Source organism: Salmo salar, chromosome ssa11 (assembly GCF_905237065.1).
Source record: "Salmo salar chromosome ssa11, Ssal_v3.1, whole genome shotgun sequence".
Classification (NCBI taxonomy): Eukaryota; Metazoa; Chordata; class Actinopteri; order Salmoniformes; family Salmonidae; genus Salmo; species Salmo salar.
In genome coordinates, this window is record NC_059452.1 from 3,952,683 (window position 1) to 3,971,341 (window position 18,659).

General features: G+C 41.5%; 1 protein-coding gene across 2 annotated transcripts in view; it reads left to right on the top strand.

Moving 5' to 3' along the window:
• fam184aa (family with sequence similarity 184 member Aa) overlaps nucleotides 1-18,659 on the top strand; it is an 85,341-nt gene that overhangs the window by 56,135 nt on the left and 10,547 nt on the right. The window contains exons 12-15 of one of the 2 annotated variants that reach the window (XM_014126183.2): nucleotides 8,584-8,711; nucleotides 10,190-10,374; nucleotides 12,353-12,499; nucleotides 12,961-13,099. In XM_014126183.2, coding sequence (XP_013981658.1) covers nucleotides 8,584-8,711; nucleotides 10,190-10,374; nucleotides 12,353-12,499; nucleotides 12,961-13,099 — 599 coding nt within the window. The remainder of the gene's footprint in view (nucleotides 1-8,583; nucleotides 8,712-10,189; nucleotides 10,375-12,352; nucleotides 12,500-12,960; nucleotides 13,100-18,659) is intronic. The other variant, XM_014126184.2, reaches the window with a different exon arrangement.

Below are 18,659 nucleotides of genomic sequence, written 5' to 3' on the forward strand. Positions count from 1 at the left end.
CTATGAGATGACTGTAGGTTTTTGTTTCCCTCTGTCTAAAAACATATATAAATAATTCTAAATTACAAACTGGCTTTATTTACAAATTAGTAACAAGGTCTCAGTCCGTGTTCAAGAATGGTCTTTTTCTCGCTCATTTTACGTTATTTGAAAATGAAATCATTATCAATATGTTGTTATTTTTTAAACAAAGCGATTTATTATTAATTTAGAATTATATAAAAGCCCCTTGGATATTCTCAGATATATTATTAACCCTGTTATTAGCAGGACAGTATATTGGTCATGGCGCACAATGGGATTGCCTTACAATTCTCCAGCTGTATCCACTGAAAGTGTGTAAGGTGCAAGGCACGAGGGCATGGGGCACGGGATGGTCCGCAGAGCAGCGCACAGAAGACTGACCTAGCCCATGGGGAAGGGAGAGGGGGGGGTTGACCCCCACCCTGCCACACTGGGTAGCACAGAGCAACACTTTAAGGGGAAACGTTCCCGCTGTTCTTAGTGCCAGTCTGCACGTTCAGACTAAAACAATGTAACTAATAATGGCATCTTTATGCTTTTGTTAATAAAATTATGATAAAAAATACTTTTTCAAAATGCCAATGTTTATTTAGTTATGGATCCATAATGAATTACTATGGGAATAAATATCACTGAATTACAGAAATATCCTCCAATCCTCTATATGTAATTATTGGCGGAGAGTCACGTCATATTTTTCGATATTCTGTAGGTCTACCGTAGGCGACATGAGTCTCAAAAGTGTTGAGTAATGTGCTGTTAAGTGGTGTAGGTCTTATTTATTTAGAGAGCATATTGAAGTGAAAAGAAATAGGATTTGAAGCAATAGCCTACAACTATTTTAGCACCGTTTCTCGCTGCTCTGAGACAAGCATGGGGACTGGTCTTGATAAAACAATGAGATTGTTATTTTGACTGAATCTCCATTTGGGTATTGGTTAGACTATAATTTTGGTGTAGAAATGTTATGCTCTTAGTGTAACCTTTATATAACTAGGCAAGTCAGTTAAGAACAAATTCTTATTTACAAGGACAGCCTTCTCCTTCCTCCCCGTCAGTGAATTGAACCCCGGTCTCCCGTGTGCCCGCACAACACAGAGATTATTTAGCTAAATAGCCAAGAACTGTAGCCTACTCCTGACCGTCACGTTGTACAGTGCCATATTTTCCATTCCATCCTAACGTAAACCCATCCTAACGAAAAGGGTTTTTCGATTTTCTTGGAATAGAAACACCATAATATTAATGAAATCAATTAAGCTAAATTTCTTAAAATCAGTCCCATGTACAGTCGTGGCTAAAAGTTTTGAGAATGACACAAATATTAATTTCCACAAAGTTTGCTGCTTCAGTGTCTTTAGAATTTTTTTGTCAGATGTTACTATGGATACTGAAGTATAATTACAAGCATTTCATAAGTGTCAATTATTTTATTGACAGTTACATGAAGTTGACGCAAAGAGTTTTTCAAGACCTCTGGAATCTGCCCTGGCATGCTGTCAATTAACTTCTGGGCCACATCCCGACTGATGGCAGCCCATTCTTGCATAATCAATGCTTGGAGTTTGTCAGAATTTGTGGGTTTTTGTTTGTCCACCCGCCTCTTGAGGATTGACCACAAGTTCTCAATGGGATTAAGGTCTGGGGAGTTTCCTGGCCATGGACCCAAAATATCAATGTTTTGTTCCCCGAGCCACTTAGTTATCACTTTTGCCTTATGGCAAGGTGCTCCATCATGCTGGAAAAGGCATTGTTCGTCACCAAACTGTTCCTGGATGGTTGGGGGAAGTTGCTCTCGGAGGATGTGTTGGTACCATTCTTTATTCATGACTGTGTTCTTCGGCAAAAGTGTGAGTGAGCCCACTCCCTTGGCTGAGAAGGAACCCCACACATGAATGGTCTCAGGATGCTTTACTGTTGGCATGACACAGGACTGATGCTAGCGCTCACCTTGTCTTCTCCGGACAAGCTTTTTTCCAGATGTCCCAAACAATCGGAAAGGGGATTCATCATAGAAAATGACTTTACCCCAGTCCTCAGCAGTCCAATCCCTGTACCTTTTGCAGAATATCAGTCTGTCCCTGATGTTTTTCCTGGAGAGAAGTGGCTTCTTTGCTGCCCTTCTTGACACCAGGCCATCCTCCAAAAGTCTTCGCCTCACTGTGCATGCAGATGCACTCACACCTGCCTGCTGCCATTCCTGAGCAAGCTCTGTACTGGTGGTGTCCCGATCCCGCAGCTGAATTAACTTTAGGAGACGGTCCTGGGGCTTGCTGGACTTTCTTGGGCGCCCTGAAGCCTTCTTCACAACAATTGAACAGCACTCCTTGAAGTTCCTGATGATCTGATAAATGGTTTATTTAGGTGCAATCTCACTGGCAGCAATATCCTTGCCTGTCAAGCCCTTTTTGTGAAAAGCAATGATGATGGCACGTGTTTCCTTGCCGGTAACCATGGTTGACAGAGGAAGAACAATGGTTCCAAGCACCACCCTCCTTTTGAAGCTTCCAGTCTGTTATTCAAACTCAATCAGCATGACAGAGTGATCTCCAGCCTTGTCCTCGTCAACACTCACACCTGTGTTAACGAGAGAATCTCTGACATGACTGCTAGTCAGCTGGTCCTTTTGTGGCAGGGCTGAAATGCATTGGAAATGTTTTTTGGGGGGATTCAGTTCATTTGCATGGCAAAGAGGGACTTTGCAATTAATTGATAACATAACTGATTCATAACATTCTGGAGTATATGCAAATTGCCGTCATACAACCTGAGGCAGCAGACTTTGTGAAAATCAATATTTGTGTCATTCTCAAGACTTTTGGCCACGACTGTACTGTGTTCTTACAAAAAAAGGTTTTCAATTCTCTCGTACAGCCACTATTGAAGGCTATCAAATGCTTCTCAAAGTAGCCCTCTGGTGGTCAAACTAGCACTAACTAGCATTAATGGTACCAGTGGTTGGCACTTAAATAATGTGCCATAGAATTCTGCGGGATCATGCAAGCTGTGCTGCAGTGCGCTGCAATATTTAAAGATGGAACCACTGTAGATGTCTATGATTGTTTCCGATTTGGTCCGGTCCGGACAAAATCTGAACCAATCATAGACGTTTGACAAGTTTGGAAACATTGTTTGCACAACACAGCACAGTAAAGTAAAGTATACTGCTCAAAAAAATAAAGGGAACACTTAAACAACACATCCTTGATCTGAATGAAAGAAATAATCTTATTAAATACTTTTTTCTTTACATAGTTGAATGTGCTGACAACAAAATCACACAAAAATAATCCATGGAAATCCAATTTATCAACCCATGGAGGTCTGGATTTGGAGTCACACTCAAAATTAAAGTGGAAAACCACACTACAGGCTGATCCAACTTTGATGTAATGTCCTTAAAACAAGTCAAAATGAGGCTCAGTAGTGTGTGTGGCCTCCACGTGCCTGTATGATCTCCCTACAACGCCTGGGTATGCTCCTGATGAGGTGGCGGATGGTCTCCTGAGGGATCTCCTCCCAGACCTGGACTAAAGCATCCGCCAACTCCTGGACAGTCTGTGGTGCAACGTGGGGTTGGTAGATGGAGCGAGACATAATGTCCCAGATGTGCTCAATTGGATTCAGGTCTGGGGAACGGGCGGGCCAGTCCATAGCATCAATGCCTTCGTCTTGCAGGAACTGCTGACACACTCCAGCCACATGAGGTCTAGCATTGTCTTGCATTAGGAGGAACCCAGGGCCAACCGCACCAGCATATGGTCTCACAAGGGGTCTGAGGATCTCATCTCGGTACCTAATGGCAGTCAGGCTACTCTGGCGAGCACATGGAGGGCTGTGCTGCCCCCCAAAGAAATGCCACCCCACACCATGACTGACCCACCGCCAAACCGGTCATGCTGGAGGATGTTGCAGGCAGCAGAACGTTCTCCACGGCGTCTCCAGACTCTGTCACGTCTGTCACGTGCTCAGTGTGAACCTGCTTTCATCTGTGAAGAGCAAAGGGCGCGCCAGTGGCGAATTTGCCAATCTTGGTGTTCTCTGGCAAATGCCAAACGTCCTGCACGGTGTTGGGCTGTAAGCACAACCCCCACCTGTGGACGTCGGGCCCTCATACCACCCTCATGGAGTCTGTTTCTGACCGTTTGAGCAGACACATGCACATTTGTGGCCTGCTAGAGGTCATTTTGCAGGGCTCTGGCAGTGCTTCTCCTGCTCCTCCTTGCACAAAGGCGGAGGTAGCGGTCCTGCTGCTGGGTTGTTGCCCTCCTACGGCCTCCTCCACATCTCCTGATGTACTGGCCTGTCTCCTGGTAGCGCCTCCATGCTCTGGACACTACGCTGACAGACACAGCAAACCTTCTTGTCCATGGAGAATAAGAACACCTCCTCCCAGCTGCCCACTGCACTGAGGATAGGAAACTCTGTCACCACCGATAAATCCACTATAATTGAGAATTTCAATAAGCATTTTTCTACGGCTGGCCATGCTTTCCACCTGGCTACCCCTACCGTGGTCAACAGCACAGCACCCCCCACAGCTACTTGCCCAAGCCTTCCCAATTCCTCCTTCTCCCAAATCCAGTCAGCTGATGTTCTGAAAGAGCTGAAAAATCTGGACCCCTACAAATCAGCCGGGCTAGACAATCTAGACCCATCCTTTCAAAAATTATCTGCCGAAATTGTTGCAAGCCCTATTACTAGCCTGTTCAACCTCTCTTTCGTGTCGTCTGAGATTCCCAAAGATTGGAAAGCAGCTGCGGTTATCCCCCTCTTCAAAGGGGGGGACACTCTTGACCCAAACTGCTACAGACCTATATCTATCCTACCCTGCCTTTCTAAGGTCTTCGAAAGCCAAGTCAACAAACAGATTCTCGACCATTTCGAATCCCACCGCACCTTCTCCGCTATGCAATCTGGTTTCAGAGCTGGTCATGGGTGCACCTCAGCCACGCTCAAGTTCCTAAACGATATCGTAACCGCCATCGATAAGAAACAATACTGTGCTGCCGTATTCATTGACCTAGCCAAGGCTTTTGACTCAATAGCCCTGCCTCTGGCAGTCTCTATGGGGGTGCCACAGGGTTCAATTCTTTGGCCAACTCTTTTCTCTGTATACATCAATGATGTCGCTCTTGCTGCTGGTGAGTCTCTGATCCACCTCTACGCAGACGATACCATTCTGTATACTTCTGGCCCTTCTTTGGACACTGTGTTAACAACCCTCCAGACGAGCTTCAATGCCATACAGCTCTCTTTCCGTGGCCTCCAACTGCTCTTAAATACAAGTAAAACTAAATGCATGCTCTTCAACCGATCGCTGCCCGCACCTGCCCGCCCGTCCAGCATCACTACTCTGGACGGTTCTGACTTAGAATATGTGGACAACTACAAATACCTAGGTGTCTGGTTAGACTGTAAACTCTCCTTCCAGACTCACATCAAACATCTCCAATCCAAAGTTAAATCTAGAATCGGCTTCCTATTTCGCAAAAAAGCATCCTTCACTCATGCTGCCAAACATACCCTCGTAAAACTGACCATCCTACCGATCCTCGACTTCGGCGATGTCATTTTTAAAATTGCCTCCAATACCCTACTCAATAAACTGGATGCAGTCTATCACAGTGCCATCCGTTTTGTCACCAAAGCCCCATATACTACCTTCCACTGCGACCTGTATGCTCTCGTTGGCTGGCCCTCGCTTCATACTCGTCGACAAACCCACTGGCTCTAGGTCATCTACAAGACTCTGCTAGGTAAAGTCCCCCCTTATCTCAGCTCACTGGTCACCATAGCAGCACCCACCTGTAGCATGCGCTCCAGCAGGTATATCTCTCTGGTCACCCCCAAAGCCAATTCCTCCTTTGTCCGTCTCTCTTTCCAGTTCTCTGCTGCCAATGACTGGAACGAACTACAAAAATCTCTGAAGCTGGAAACACTTATCTCCTTCACTCGCTTTAAGCACCAGCTGTCAGAGCAGCTCACAGATCACTGCACCTGTACTTAGCCCATCTATAATTTAGCTTAAACAACTACCTCTTCCCCTACTGTATTTATTTATTTTGCTCCTTTGCACCCCATTATTTCTATTTCTACCATTCCAGTGTTTTACTTGCTATATTGTATTTACTTTGCCACCATGGCCTTTTTTGCCTTTACCTCCCTTATCCTCTTACATCTAGGCATTCCGCTAGCGGAACCCCATTCCGACAGCGGAACCCCGTTCCGCCCGTGGAACCCCTAGCCAACAGCCAATGGGATCGCATGGCGCGAAATACAAAAACAACTAAAATACCACAATTCAATTTTCTCAAACATTCGACTATTTTACACCATTTGAAAGATAAACCTCTCCTGAATCCAACCACGTTGTCCGATTTCAAAAAGGCTTTACAGCGAAAGCAAAACATTAGATTATGTTAGGAGAGTACGTAGACCAAAATAACCACACAGCCATTTTCCAAGCAAGCATATATGTCAATAAAACCCAAAACACAGCTAAATGAAGCACTAACCTATGATGATCTTCATCAGATGACACTCCTAGGACATTATGTTATACAATACATGTATGTTTTGTTCAATCAAGTTCATATTTATATAAAAAAACAGCTTTTTACATTGGCGCGTGATGTTCAGAAAATGTATTCCCACCAAAAACCTCCGGTGAATTTGCAAAAATACTCATCATAAACGTTGACAAAATACATAACAATTATTTTATGAATTATAGATACAGAACTCCATTATGCAATCGCTGTTTCAGATTTTAAAATAGCTTTTCGGCGAAAGCACATTTTTCAATATTCTGAGTACATAGCTCGCCATCACGGCTAGCTATTTTGACACCCGCCAAGTCCGGGGAAACCTTAACTCAGAATTAGTATTAGAAATATTGTATTACCTTTGCTGATCTTCGTCAGAATGCACTCCCAGGACTGCTACTTCCAGAATAAATTTTGTTTTTGTTCCCAACAATCCATAGTTATGTGCAAATACCTCCATTTTGTTCGTGCGTTCAGGTCACTATCCAAAGGGTAACGCGCAAGCGCAATTCGAGACACAAAAAGTAAAAATGTTCCATTACCATACTTAGAAGCATGTCAAACGCTGTTAAAAATCAATTTTTATGGTATTTTTAACGTAAAATTGCGATAATATTCCAACCGGACAATAGTGTATTCATTCAAGGAGAAAAATAAAAAACAGCGTGCTCGCGGGAACGCGCATATCCAATCTCTTTGTCCTCAGGCAGACCACTCAGTAACTGAGCTCCTATACTCTGCCCAGAGACAGGAGAAGGCTCAATCCACTTTCTGAAGGCTTTAGACAGCCAATGGAAGCCTTAGAAAGTGCAACATAACAGCACAGATACTGTAGTTTCGAAAGGGACTAGAAAGAACTACATTTCTCAGATCCTACACTTCCTGGTTGACTTTTTCTCAGGTTTTTGCCTGCCATATGAGTTATGTTATACTCACAGACACCATTCAAACAGTTTTAGAAACTTCAGAGTGTTTTCTTTCCAAATCTACTAATAATGTGCATATTCTCGTTTCTTGGCAAGAGTAGTAACCAGTTTAAATCGGGTACGTTTTTTCATCCGGCTGTGAAAATACTGCCCCCTATCCATATCGGGTTATCTCACCTCATTTGCTCACATTGTATATAGACTTATTTTTCTACTGTATTATTGACTGTATGTTTGTTTTACTCCATGTGTAACTCTGTGTTGTTGTATGTGTCGAACTGCTTTGCTTTATCTTGGCCAGGTCGCAATTGTAAATGAGAACTTGTTCTCAACTTGCCTACCTGGTTAAATAAAGGTGAAATAAAAAATAAATAAATAAAAATGTCTTGATGTTGCTTCAATATATCCACATAATTTTCCGTCATGATGCCATCTATTTTGTGAAGTGCACCAGTCCCTCCTGCAGCAAAGCAAAATGGCTTAAGGACAACAACGTCAAGGTATTGGAGTGGCCATCACAAAGCCCTGACCTCAATCCTATAGAAAATTTGTGTGCAGAACTGAAAAAGCGTGTGAGAGTAAGGAGGCCTACAAACCTGACTCAGTTACACCTTCTCTGTCAGGTGGAAAGTGCCAAAATTCACCAAACTTATTGTGGGAAGCTTGTGGAAGGCTACCCGAAATGTTTGACCAAGTTAAACAATTTAAAGGCAATGCTTCCAAATACTAATTGAGTGCATGTAAACTTCTGTCCCACTGGGAATGTGCTGAAATAAATCATTCTCTCTACTATTATTCTGACATTTCACATTTTTAAAATAAAATGGTGATCCTAACTGACCTAAGACATGGAATTTTTACTCTGATTAAATGTCAGGAATTGTGAAAAACTGAGTTTAAAGGTATTTGGCTAAGGTGTATGTAGACTTCCGACTTCAACTGTATGTACGGTTGAAATTTAGCCATCGAAACGATGACCAAAAAAGACGTTGTTTCAAAGTAAAATGTGTATTTTCAACGCAATGCTCTACCAATTGAGCCTCACGGGACTTTCATGTTCCCCTCCTCCTCTTCCTCACCTGTAGCCTCCCTGCGCTCTGAGCTGAACCACCTCCATGCAACAGCCATAGAGCATCTGCGCCAGATCCACCTGAAGGATAACACTGCTGCCAAACTGGAGCTACAGGGTGCTCTGGAGCAGAGTCAGCAACAGGTCAGTACAGAGTTGACACTTTTTGCTGCTTGAGGTAGAAGTTGCCCCTAACCACACTCTTAATCATAACCATGACAATTTGGGGTGGTGAAATTATATCTGGGGGTGTATGTATTACACGTCTCATAGTAGGAGTTCTGATCTGGGATAAGTTTTGCCTGATCCTAGATTAGTACACTTACTCTGAGATGTTTGATACACATAGCCCCTGACTTTCTATCAGTGGCTAGAAAGGACCAGAGGAGGACTTTTAGGGTGTGTTTGTGCAATTTTTTTTATAATCTTTTAAAAATAAATTGTTATTTGGGACTCATCCCTTGGGAGTTGAAGCTCACTGTTTGCCAAGCATCTGTGATGTAGCCAAAACAATATTATAATTATATTTGAAATACAACAGCTTGCGATCACATCGTGTGCATCTCATATACAGACTGAGACTGCATTTTGAAAAATAAATGCTGCTTTCAGTGTTGCTTTTTGCATTGGCAAACTGAGGTATGCAGTAACACAAACATAATAGGGCAGGATGATACTAAGTCCTACAGATAAGCAAACTGCCCAGAGGTCCAAGATTACCCATTTTCTCATAGTCTGTGCTTTAATCGTTAGGGTGAATCATAATACATAAGTGAAGAACAACAAAGAATCTGAAACGTTCCATGTGTGTACACATTTCTGTATATGTTTCTGAGCACTTTGGTTGCATAATTTTCCAATGTTGGACCACACTCTCTCTTTCCCTGCCTCTCTCTCTTTCCTTCCCTTGCTCTCTTTTTATTTCTCAGAAATACAAGGACAACTCATTTCAGTTAATTGTAGTGCTATATCTTTTAACATGACCCACTTAAAAATGTAGACTGCGCCTTAGGGCTGACATCTACCCATGCCTCTTCCAAGCAGCTTCTACAACATCTCTTCCAAATTAAACTAATTAGATATAGGGTCCCAAATCAAATATTTCTATATTGGGGGACACAGTCTTTAAACCACTTTAGAAATGTTGAAGTATTGTTGTAACCATATTGTTTTGTATAATACCTGGGTGTCACAAACTCACATCAATGAAGAGAAAGAGGGGAAACAAGTTTGTTTCTTGGTGCAACCCTAAATTTACACACACTCATAGTGGATAGTGGATGTGATGATGCAGATTATTGTATAGCTGCTGGTAAAAGGTATACTGACAATTACTATTGAATTGGCTGTAGCAAAGTTGTGGAACTATTTATGGATGGAATCAAACCAGCCCCCCTATTTTTTTTTTTAGAGCAGACGTACCTAAGCTCTGTACCAATAGGATTAATTCGCTTTGATAGCTATCCCTAGAGTTGGGATCCTAAAAAAGTACCTGAAAGTGTGGCATTTTTTTCATTCTTGAATTGGAATTTCAATTCTAGTCCTGAATTGACTGAATTAGATTGGAATTGTCACCCCAACAATTATGATTGTCTGCATTATCTTGTCTGACTTAAAACCAGGAGGAGGACCTGTTGGGTAGTATATCAGACCTGCAGCAGGAGGTGTCCTGCAGAACCAATCGTATCACAGACCTGGACCACGAGATCCACTCCCTCAATGAGACCATCAGCACCCTCACCAGAGAGCTGGAGCTCAAGGGAAAAGAGGTTCTCCGAGTCCGCAGCGAGGCCAACCAGCAGATCAGGTACTGAGACCCATTAACTGGCATCTATTTATAGTGACTCCTGAGGGAGTGAGGGAGTACCCAGGTCTTCCAAACCTCTCAGTATATGTGGACCCTCATGGTCTTAGAAATGCTAGATTGACATGAAAAATAGTATTATATTTTTCAAGAGCCCACATTATCATGTGAGGTGTGATTTACTGTTTTTTCCCCAATCACTTTGGTGCTTAAGTGGTATATTTTTAAAACTCTAAGCACAAAAATCTAAACAGATAATCAAAATGGCTCATGATTCAAAATTCTAAGCACATTTTCAATTGAGTGAGTACAACAAACAAATTCACAAAGTCACTTGTTCACTGCACCAAATCACTCTTTCAATTTGGATCTGCTTTTTTCAAAATGCAATATTCACTTTACTTTTGATATGATTTTCTTGTCATTTGTCAACAATACTGTTAACTATGACTTTATCAAACTGCTCAAAACTGATAACTACTGAACCAAAATTATGTAGTGCCTAGTTAACGTACACACAGTGTACAAAACATTAGGAACACCTTCCTAATATTGAGTTGCACCCCTTTTGCACTCAGAACAGTCTCAATTTGTCAGACATGGACTCTACAGGATTTCGAAAGCATTCCACAGGGATGCTGGCCCATGGTGACTCCAATGCTTCCCACAGTTGTCAAGTTGGCTAGATGTCCTTTGGGTGGTGGACCATTGTTGATACACATGGGAAACTGTTGAGCGTGAATAACCCAGCAGCGTTGCAGTTCTTCAGACACTCAAACCGGTGCACCTGGCACCTACTACCATACCCCGTTCAAAGGCACTTCAATGTTTTGTCTTGCCCATTCACCCTCTGAATGGCACACATACACAATCCATGTCTCAATTGTCTCAAGGTTTTAAAGTCCTCCTTTAACCTGTCTCCTCCCCTTCATCTACACTGATTGAAGTGGATTTAACAGATGACATCAATAAGGGATCATGGCTTTGGTACTATTTTCAATATGTGGTACATTTTCCTAACTCGTAGTACAAAACTCTAAACTGATCACACTTGTAACACAGCCAGTCTTTCATTGAAAGCCTGTCATTGTGCGTTAATTTGAATAGTAAACATCTCTCACCACACAACCATTGATTCAAAATATGTTTATTGTGAAATGTAATGAGAACATTGGTTTAATCACCACAACACAATGATATCTTTTCAATTTAGTCGTTTTAACTACCAGTTAATCCAATAGCAAACAATGCAAGATATGTGTTTCAAATAACCCTTAGATGTGCTGAAAGTACACAGTTTTCACGTTAGGCGATACGGTTACATTGTTTTTAAACATTCTAAAAACCTGTTTTTGCTTTGTCATTATGGGGTATTGTGTGTAGATTGATGAGGGAAAAAAACAATTTAATCATTTTTAGGCTGTAAGGTAACAAAATGTGGAAAAAGGAAAGGGGATTGAATACTTTCCAAATGCACTGTATGTACCCGGAGATAACTGAAGATCTCTATCTCTGGCATAATGCTATGCTCTGTGGCTAGAATGATTGACGTGATTGTGGCAATCCTACAGTATTAGGACACCCTCCTCTCAAGATATAAATAAAGTCCAATTTCCCAGGACATGGCAGGTGTATCTTTTGGAGGTGACTAACATACACATCCCTCTTTTATTCCACTTGAATTCTACAACATCCACAACCAGTTAAGCAGAGACTGTATTGCAGTTTGGATTTGGGAAAAGGTTGTGTTTGGATAAATTCCATGATTAGATATGGGAAGAGAGGTAAAAATCTCACAGGAGTGAGTGCCTGTTATATAAATGCATTATTGTTATTTTTAGCTTGCTTTAATTATTTACTCATCATTATTGACTGGAGAATGTACAGAGACTCATTTTAACATAGTTTGGCTGCCAAGCTTTGTTTACATTCAGCCACTGGGGATATGTGACTGACCTCTGTCTCTCTCTCTGTGCCTCAGGGCTCATGAACAGGACCTGACAAAGAGACATGAGAGAGAGCTGGGGGAGCTGAATGCTGTTCACCATAGAGAGACTCAGATCATGCTCTCAGACTTCAACAAAGCCCAGGAGCTACTGAAGGACAAGATCTCTGCCCTCCAGATACTGTAAGGGCACTGTGTGTGTGTGTGTGTGTGTGTGTGTGTGTGTGTGAGCAATCAAAAGCCAGGGATCTCACCTCAAATTAAATTTTTATCCGATGACGCGTGCTAGAATGTTATGCCACTCTTGAAATGTTGATACACAGATCCTCCCCCATTGTTCTGCTTACATACTTAATGCCATCTATAGTGACCTAATTTAGATGTTTCTACACCTACACACCTGCGTGCTTCTACACCTGCATTGCTTGCTGTTTGGGGTTTTAGGCTGGGTTTCTGTACAGCACTTTGAGATATCAGCTGATGTATGAAGGGCTATATAAACACATTTGATTTGATTTAGATAACTTCAATGTGTGCGCCATCTAGATGCCATACAAGGTACTGTGTGGCGTCTACCAGGCAATTTGATACTTTTATGGTTATCTAATGCAGATTTTATGTTTTGATGTGTCACCCTGGTCTAGATTGGAGGGGACAGAAGATAAGTTTCGGAACAGAGAGAGTCGTCATGAGGACCTACAGGTCATTGCTGAGCTCAAGGACATGGTGACAGAGCGAGAGGCCCTTGTCAAGAAACTGGTGGTGGGTGGTCAACTCAAGGGCGTAGGTTTCACTTGAACATTGGGTCAAAATAAACAGCAAATTCACTTCATGGTGACTTTAAATGCATTTGACTAGGGGAGACATTGACATTGCTACCATCCAGTTAATCCTATTATAGTTGCATGCAATTACACAATTCCATTTTTCAGATCTGCCCCTGACACAGTAGAATTCAGTAGAAAAGTAATTCTCAGGGAATGGGTGGTGGTTGGTCAACTAACAAGAAACCTTCACGGAACATAAAGTAATTTCCATTTGGTTGGGCGCGGTTGTGGAAGTATGTTCCCTGGACATTATTTTTACATTATTGAGTTATTCCACAAGTAACTTTTGGGTCCTTTAATTTTGTCAAAAATAAAAATGTCACCTAATTTTAACATTCTGTCACAAAGAGCACATGTTCAACTTCATAACAAACATATTTTCCCATCTCAAGAGGTAAAATAAAAAATACATTTTAAAAAAGTGACTTCAACTGACAGGGTTGACGATTTTTATGTTAGATTTCATCTCCCCTTGTGACAAAGGAAATATAAAGTTGTTGTGTGCCCTTTGTTATTGAAATTATTAAAACATTTCTAGCTTATCTATCTATGGGCAACAGCGTTGACGTGTAATGCTAGATGGGCCCAGTTACAGTTATGGAACTGACTCGGTATCCCCTTAATGGTGAAACTGCCACGTCCATTTGCGATATTACAACAACAAACACGTTTTTTTCCCCTCGGACATCATTGAATCACCCGTGATAGAAGAAAAGATATGTACTGCAATTTATTTTGCCATGCTGCGTGACGCTCCTCAGCTCGGCAACAAAAACAACTATGGCGGCCAATGGCACTGATTCCCCTTACTGCGGATTACATCTTGAGTGACAAATGTAAATTAATTAAGAATCAGATTAATGTGATCGGACCAAGTCATTTGGTGTCACTCTAAAGCGGAAAAGTGGAATAAACGAGTCCAGAGTAGGTTTTCTTGATTCAACACAGTTCTCTATTGAGGGATTTCTGACAATACAAACACTCCAACACAATCAATGAGAATCTCCCAAGGAACAACATACATCTTCTTCTTTAGATGACACAGGAACACAAGACGGTTATCTTTAAACTATAACAACAATCACATATTCGTCACCGTCTTAATGGATCTTCTTGGATAGCACCTCTCTCTCCGTAGCCATTCTCCAGAGATAGTTTATCTTCCCCCCTTCTTGCTGGTTCCCTCCTCTCTCGTAGGGGAAAGAGAATATCTCATTAGTACCGTCAGCTGTGCTTAATTGACTCTGGTTACCTTGTCTCACATGCCTTGTTGGGCTACTATCCGTGAGCCCAGCCTGCCCTCTGGTGGTCCTTCCACATACCTCCCCCCTCAGGACTGGACCGGAGGGTCGGGCGCCAGACGCACCGTCTTGGTCGCGTCGGGACAGCGCGTCTGCATTCCCGTTCCTCGATCCGGCCCTGTGGATGACATGGAAAGAGAACGGTTGTAAAGCAAGAAACCATCTGGCTATTCGGTTGTTATTGTTTCTCTTACCAGCCATCCACGTGAGGGGCGCATGGTCCGTAACAAATGCAGTCAGGCCACAATTTTAATTTATAGCACAGCATGTTGTACAGTTGACAATTCGGATTTTAAAGGCATTTTCCCTGACATTCATGGAGATCGCATTCACGGTAAATGCAATGGAAATTACCTTTAAATGTCAAGGGCGCTATAATGCGTATCAGATTGAGTCCCGGCCTAAATAGCAGTTAACAATTAACATGTTGGATTCATGTCTCTAACTCTTGAAGGTTAAAGAATAGGACCACGTGAGTGGCATAGATGGAACTATCCAATCAGTAGATACAGTACATCTCCTTCAAATGTTGATATTTGGTTTGTTGACAACCAAACACAATTCAGTATAACTTTTGCAATACAGTGAATAGTCTACTAACTTGACGACAGGTCAACAAATAATGTGTTGGATTCACATCTCTAACTCAACCAAAAATCGAAGTTAAAGAATAGGATTAAGCCAGTGGCACAGATCGAACTATCCAAGCAGTAGATTCATCACTTACAGGTCGTACAGGTCATTTGGTTGTGCTATTAGATGAAGAACAGTGTTAACACATTCAGTTGTTGTATAAGTAAATCAAATATCTGACATTGTTTTCCCATTTGAACTTTGTGCTTTTAAATGGTTGAAAGCGCAGTGATAACACATTTAGGTGACAACTAAACCATTCATTTTAGTCATTTAGCAGACACTCTTATCCAAAGAGACTTACAGGAGCAGACATTGTTTTTCCATTGGAATTTGGTTGTGCTTTTAGATGGTTTGAAAGCATTGTGAAAACATATTGGGAATTCAACAAACTTTTCCCTGTTTACTTGAGTGGGTGAATATTTCATTGATCAAGGTCTCAACCAAATATGACCTAATTGTCCACAATGAAATATGTCCTGATAGGCTCTAAGTTGTATATACTGTTTCATAAACATGGTGGTTCGAGCCCTGAATGCTGATTTGATTGGCTGGCAGCCGTGGTATATCAGACTGTATACCACGGGTATGACAAAACATCGATTTTTACTGCTCTAATTACGTTGATAACCAGTTTATAATTGCAATAAGGCACCTCGGGGGTGTGTGGTATACGGCCAATATAACACGGTTAAGGCCTGTATCCAGGCACTCCGCGTTGCGTCGTGGTTAAGAACAGCCCTTAGCCGTGGTATATTGGCCATATACCACACCCCCTCATGCCTTATAGCTTAAATAGTCAACTATAGCAATAACTAGGTCCCTGGTTAGATCACATGGTCTGGAAAAACAAATGTCCGTAGTCATGAATGGTCCTGAAATCGTATATGACAGAATCTTTATAAATCTTTACTTGGCAGTTCTCACCCTCGTTCACTCCCCCACATGGATTTAAAAGCATGGTGTAAGAAATAAATACAGTTGAAGTCAGATGTTTACATACATTTAGGTTGGAGTCATTAAAACTCGTTTTTCAACCACTCCACAAATTTCGTGTTAACAAACTATAGTTTTGGCAAGTCGATTAGGACATCTACTTTGTGCATGACACAAATAATTTATCCAAGAAGTGTTTACAGACAGATTATTTCACTTATAATTCACTGTATCACAATTCAAGTGGGTCAGAAGTTTACATACACTAAGTTGACTGTGCCTTTAAACAGCTTGGAAAATTCCAGAAAATGATGTCATGGCTAAAGAAGCTTCTGATAGGCTAATTGACATCATTTGAGTCAATTGGAGGTGTACCTGTGGATGTATTTCAAGGCCTACCTTCAAACTCAGTGCTTCTTTGCTTGACATCATGGGAAAATCTAAAGAAATCAGTCAAGACCTCAGAAAAAAAATTATAGACCTCCAGAAGTCTGTTTCATCCCTGGGAGCAATTTCCAAACGCCTGAAAGTACCACGTTCATCTGTACAAACAATAGTAAGCAAGTATAAACACCATGGACCACGCAGCTGTCATACCACTCAGGAAGGAGACGCATTCTGTCTCCTAAAGATGGACATACTTTGGTGCGAAATGTGCAAATCAATCCCAGAACAACAGCAAAGGACCTTGTGAAGATGCTGGAAGAAACAGGTACAAAAGTATCTATATCCACAGTAAAACGAGTCCTATATCGACATAACCTGAAAGGCTGCTCAGCAAGGAAGAAGCCACTGCTCCAAAACCGCCATGAAAAAGCCAGACTACGGTTTGCAACTGCACATGGGTCAAAGGTCGTACTTTTTGGAGAAATGTCCTCTGGTCTGATATAACAAAAATAGAACTGTTTGGCAGTAATGACCATTGTTATGTTTGGAGGAAAAAGGGGGAGTCTTGCAAGCCGAAGAAAACCATCCCAACCGTGAAGCACGGGGGTGGCAGCAACATGTTTTGGGGGTGCTTTGCTGCAGGAGGGACTGGTGCACTTCACAAAATAGATGGCATCATGAGGTGGGAAAATTGTGTGGTTGTATTGAAGCAACATCTCCAGACATCAGTCAGGAAGTTGAAGCTTGGTCGCAAATGGGTCTTCCAAATGGACAATGACCCCAAGCATACTTCCAAAGATGTGGCAAAATGGCTTAAGGACAACTAAGTCAAGGTATTGGAGTGGTCATCACAAAGCCCTGACCTCAATCCTATTGAAAATCTGTGGGAAGAAATGAAAAAGCATGTGTGAGCAAGGAGGCCTACAAACCTGACTCAGTTACACCAGCTCTGTCAGGAGGAATGGGCCAAAATTCACCCAACTTATTGTGGGAAGCTTGTGGAAGGCTACCTGAAATGTTTGACCAAAGTTAAACAATTTAAAGGCAATGCTACCAAATACTAATTGAGTGTATGTAAACTTCTGTCCCACTGGGAATGTGATGAAAGAAATAAAAGCTGAAATAAATAATTCACTCTACTATTATTCTGACATTTCACATTCTTAAAATAAAGTGGTGATGCTAACTGACCTAAGACAGGGAATTTTTACTAGGATTTAATGTCAGGAATTGTGAAAAACCGAGTTTAAATGTATTTGGCTAAGGTGTATGTGAACTTCTGACTTCAAATGTATCTAGCCCATGTACACACTTATCCAATGCTATTGAGTCCATGAGGGAGAGTGAATGGGTGCACACTTCATTGAGAAAGGGAGAGAATTGGACTGCAGCGCTAGTTTCTGAACCTACCAGAAACATTTTGAGAACCAACTACGGATAGCGCAAAAGCCAAAGAGGCACCAACATGAATCCCCCCAGCTAGCTCCATCACTCACTAAACAAATGCCCTCTCACTGACACTCATAATGAGACCTTCAAACCATGATCAAGCACTGACATTCTTTGATTGTATGCCATGATTCATTGATTTTTATTAACCCTTGTGATTTATTTCAATGTATGTAATATCTGAATTTCATGCTTCAAGTACACATCAAACAAATAGAAAAATACCCACTCAGCATTTGTGGCCAAGATGTGACTATAGGATTTCTTGACTAAAGTTTTAGAATTTGAATATCTACGATCAAGCTACAAATCAGAGGGTATTGTTTTAAGAGTTTGCACCTTCTATGGTCATAAGGGAATAAAATAAACAAAAAAGAAAGCTGAAATCATTAAACTCTCTTTAAGTTTATATACACTTTACGTTAAGATTTCCTCCTTTTAGTGGACTTTATTTTACCTTCTTACAACTTCTAATGATTTTACCAACATTCCAACTTCAAGGTTTTATTCCCTGTGAATGATACAACACATTGTACTGATGCAAACACTTAAGGGACCTAACTCAATTCAATCAGTTGCAGATAAAGGAAATCATCACTGAGGGTTAACTCAGAATATTAACACTGTATTTTAAGGATAGGTGTGGCATGGATTCCTGTCAATATCCAATACATTATGTGCCAGAGGAACAGCTTTACCATAAAATACAGCAGAAACAATCTAAGTGAACCTACAGTTGGCATTTATTTTATTGACTTAAATTGGTACCTTAGTGTGGCTCTGAGTGTGGTCCCATTCTATCCATGTCAG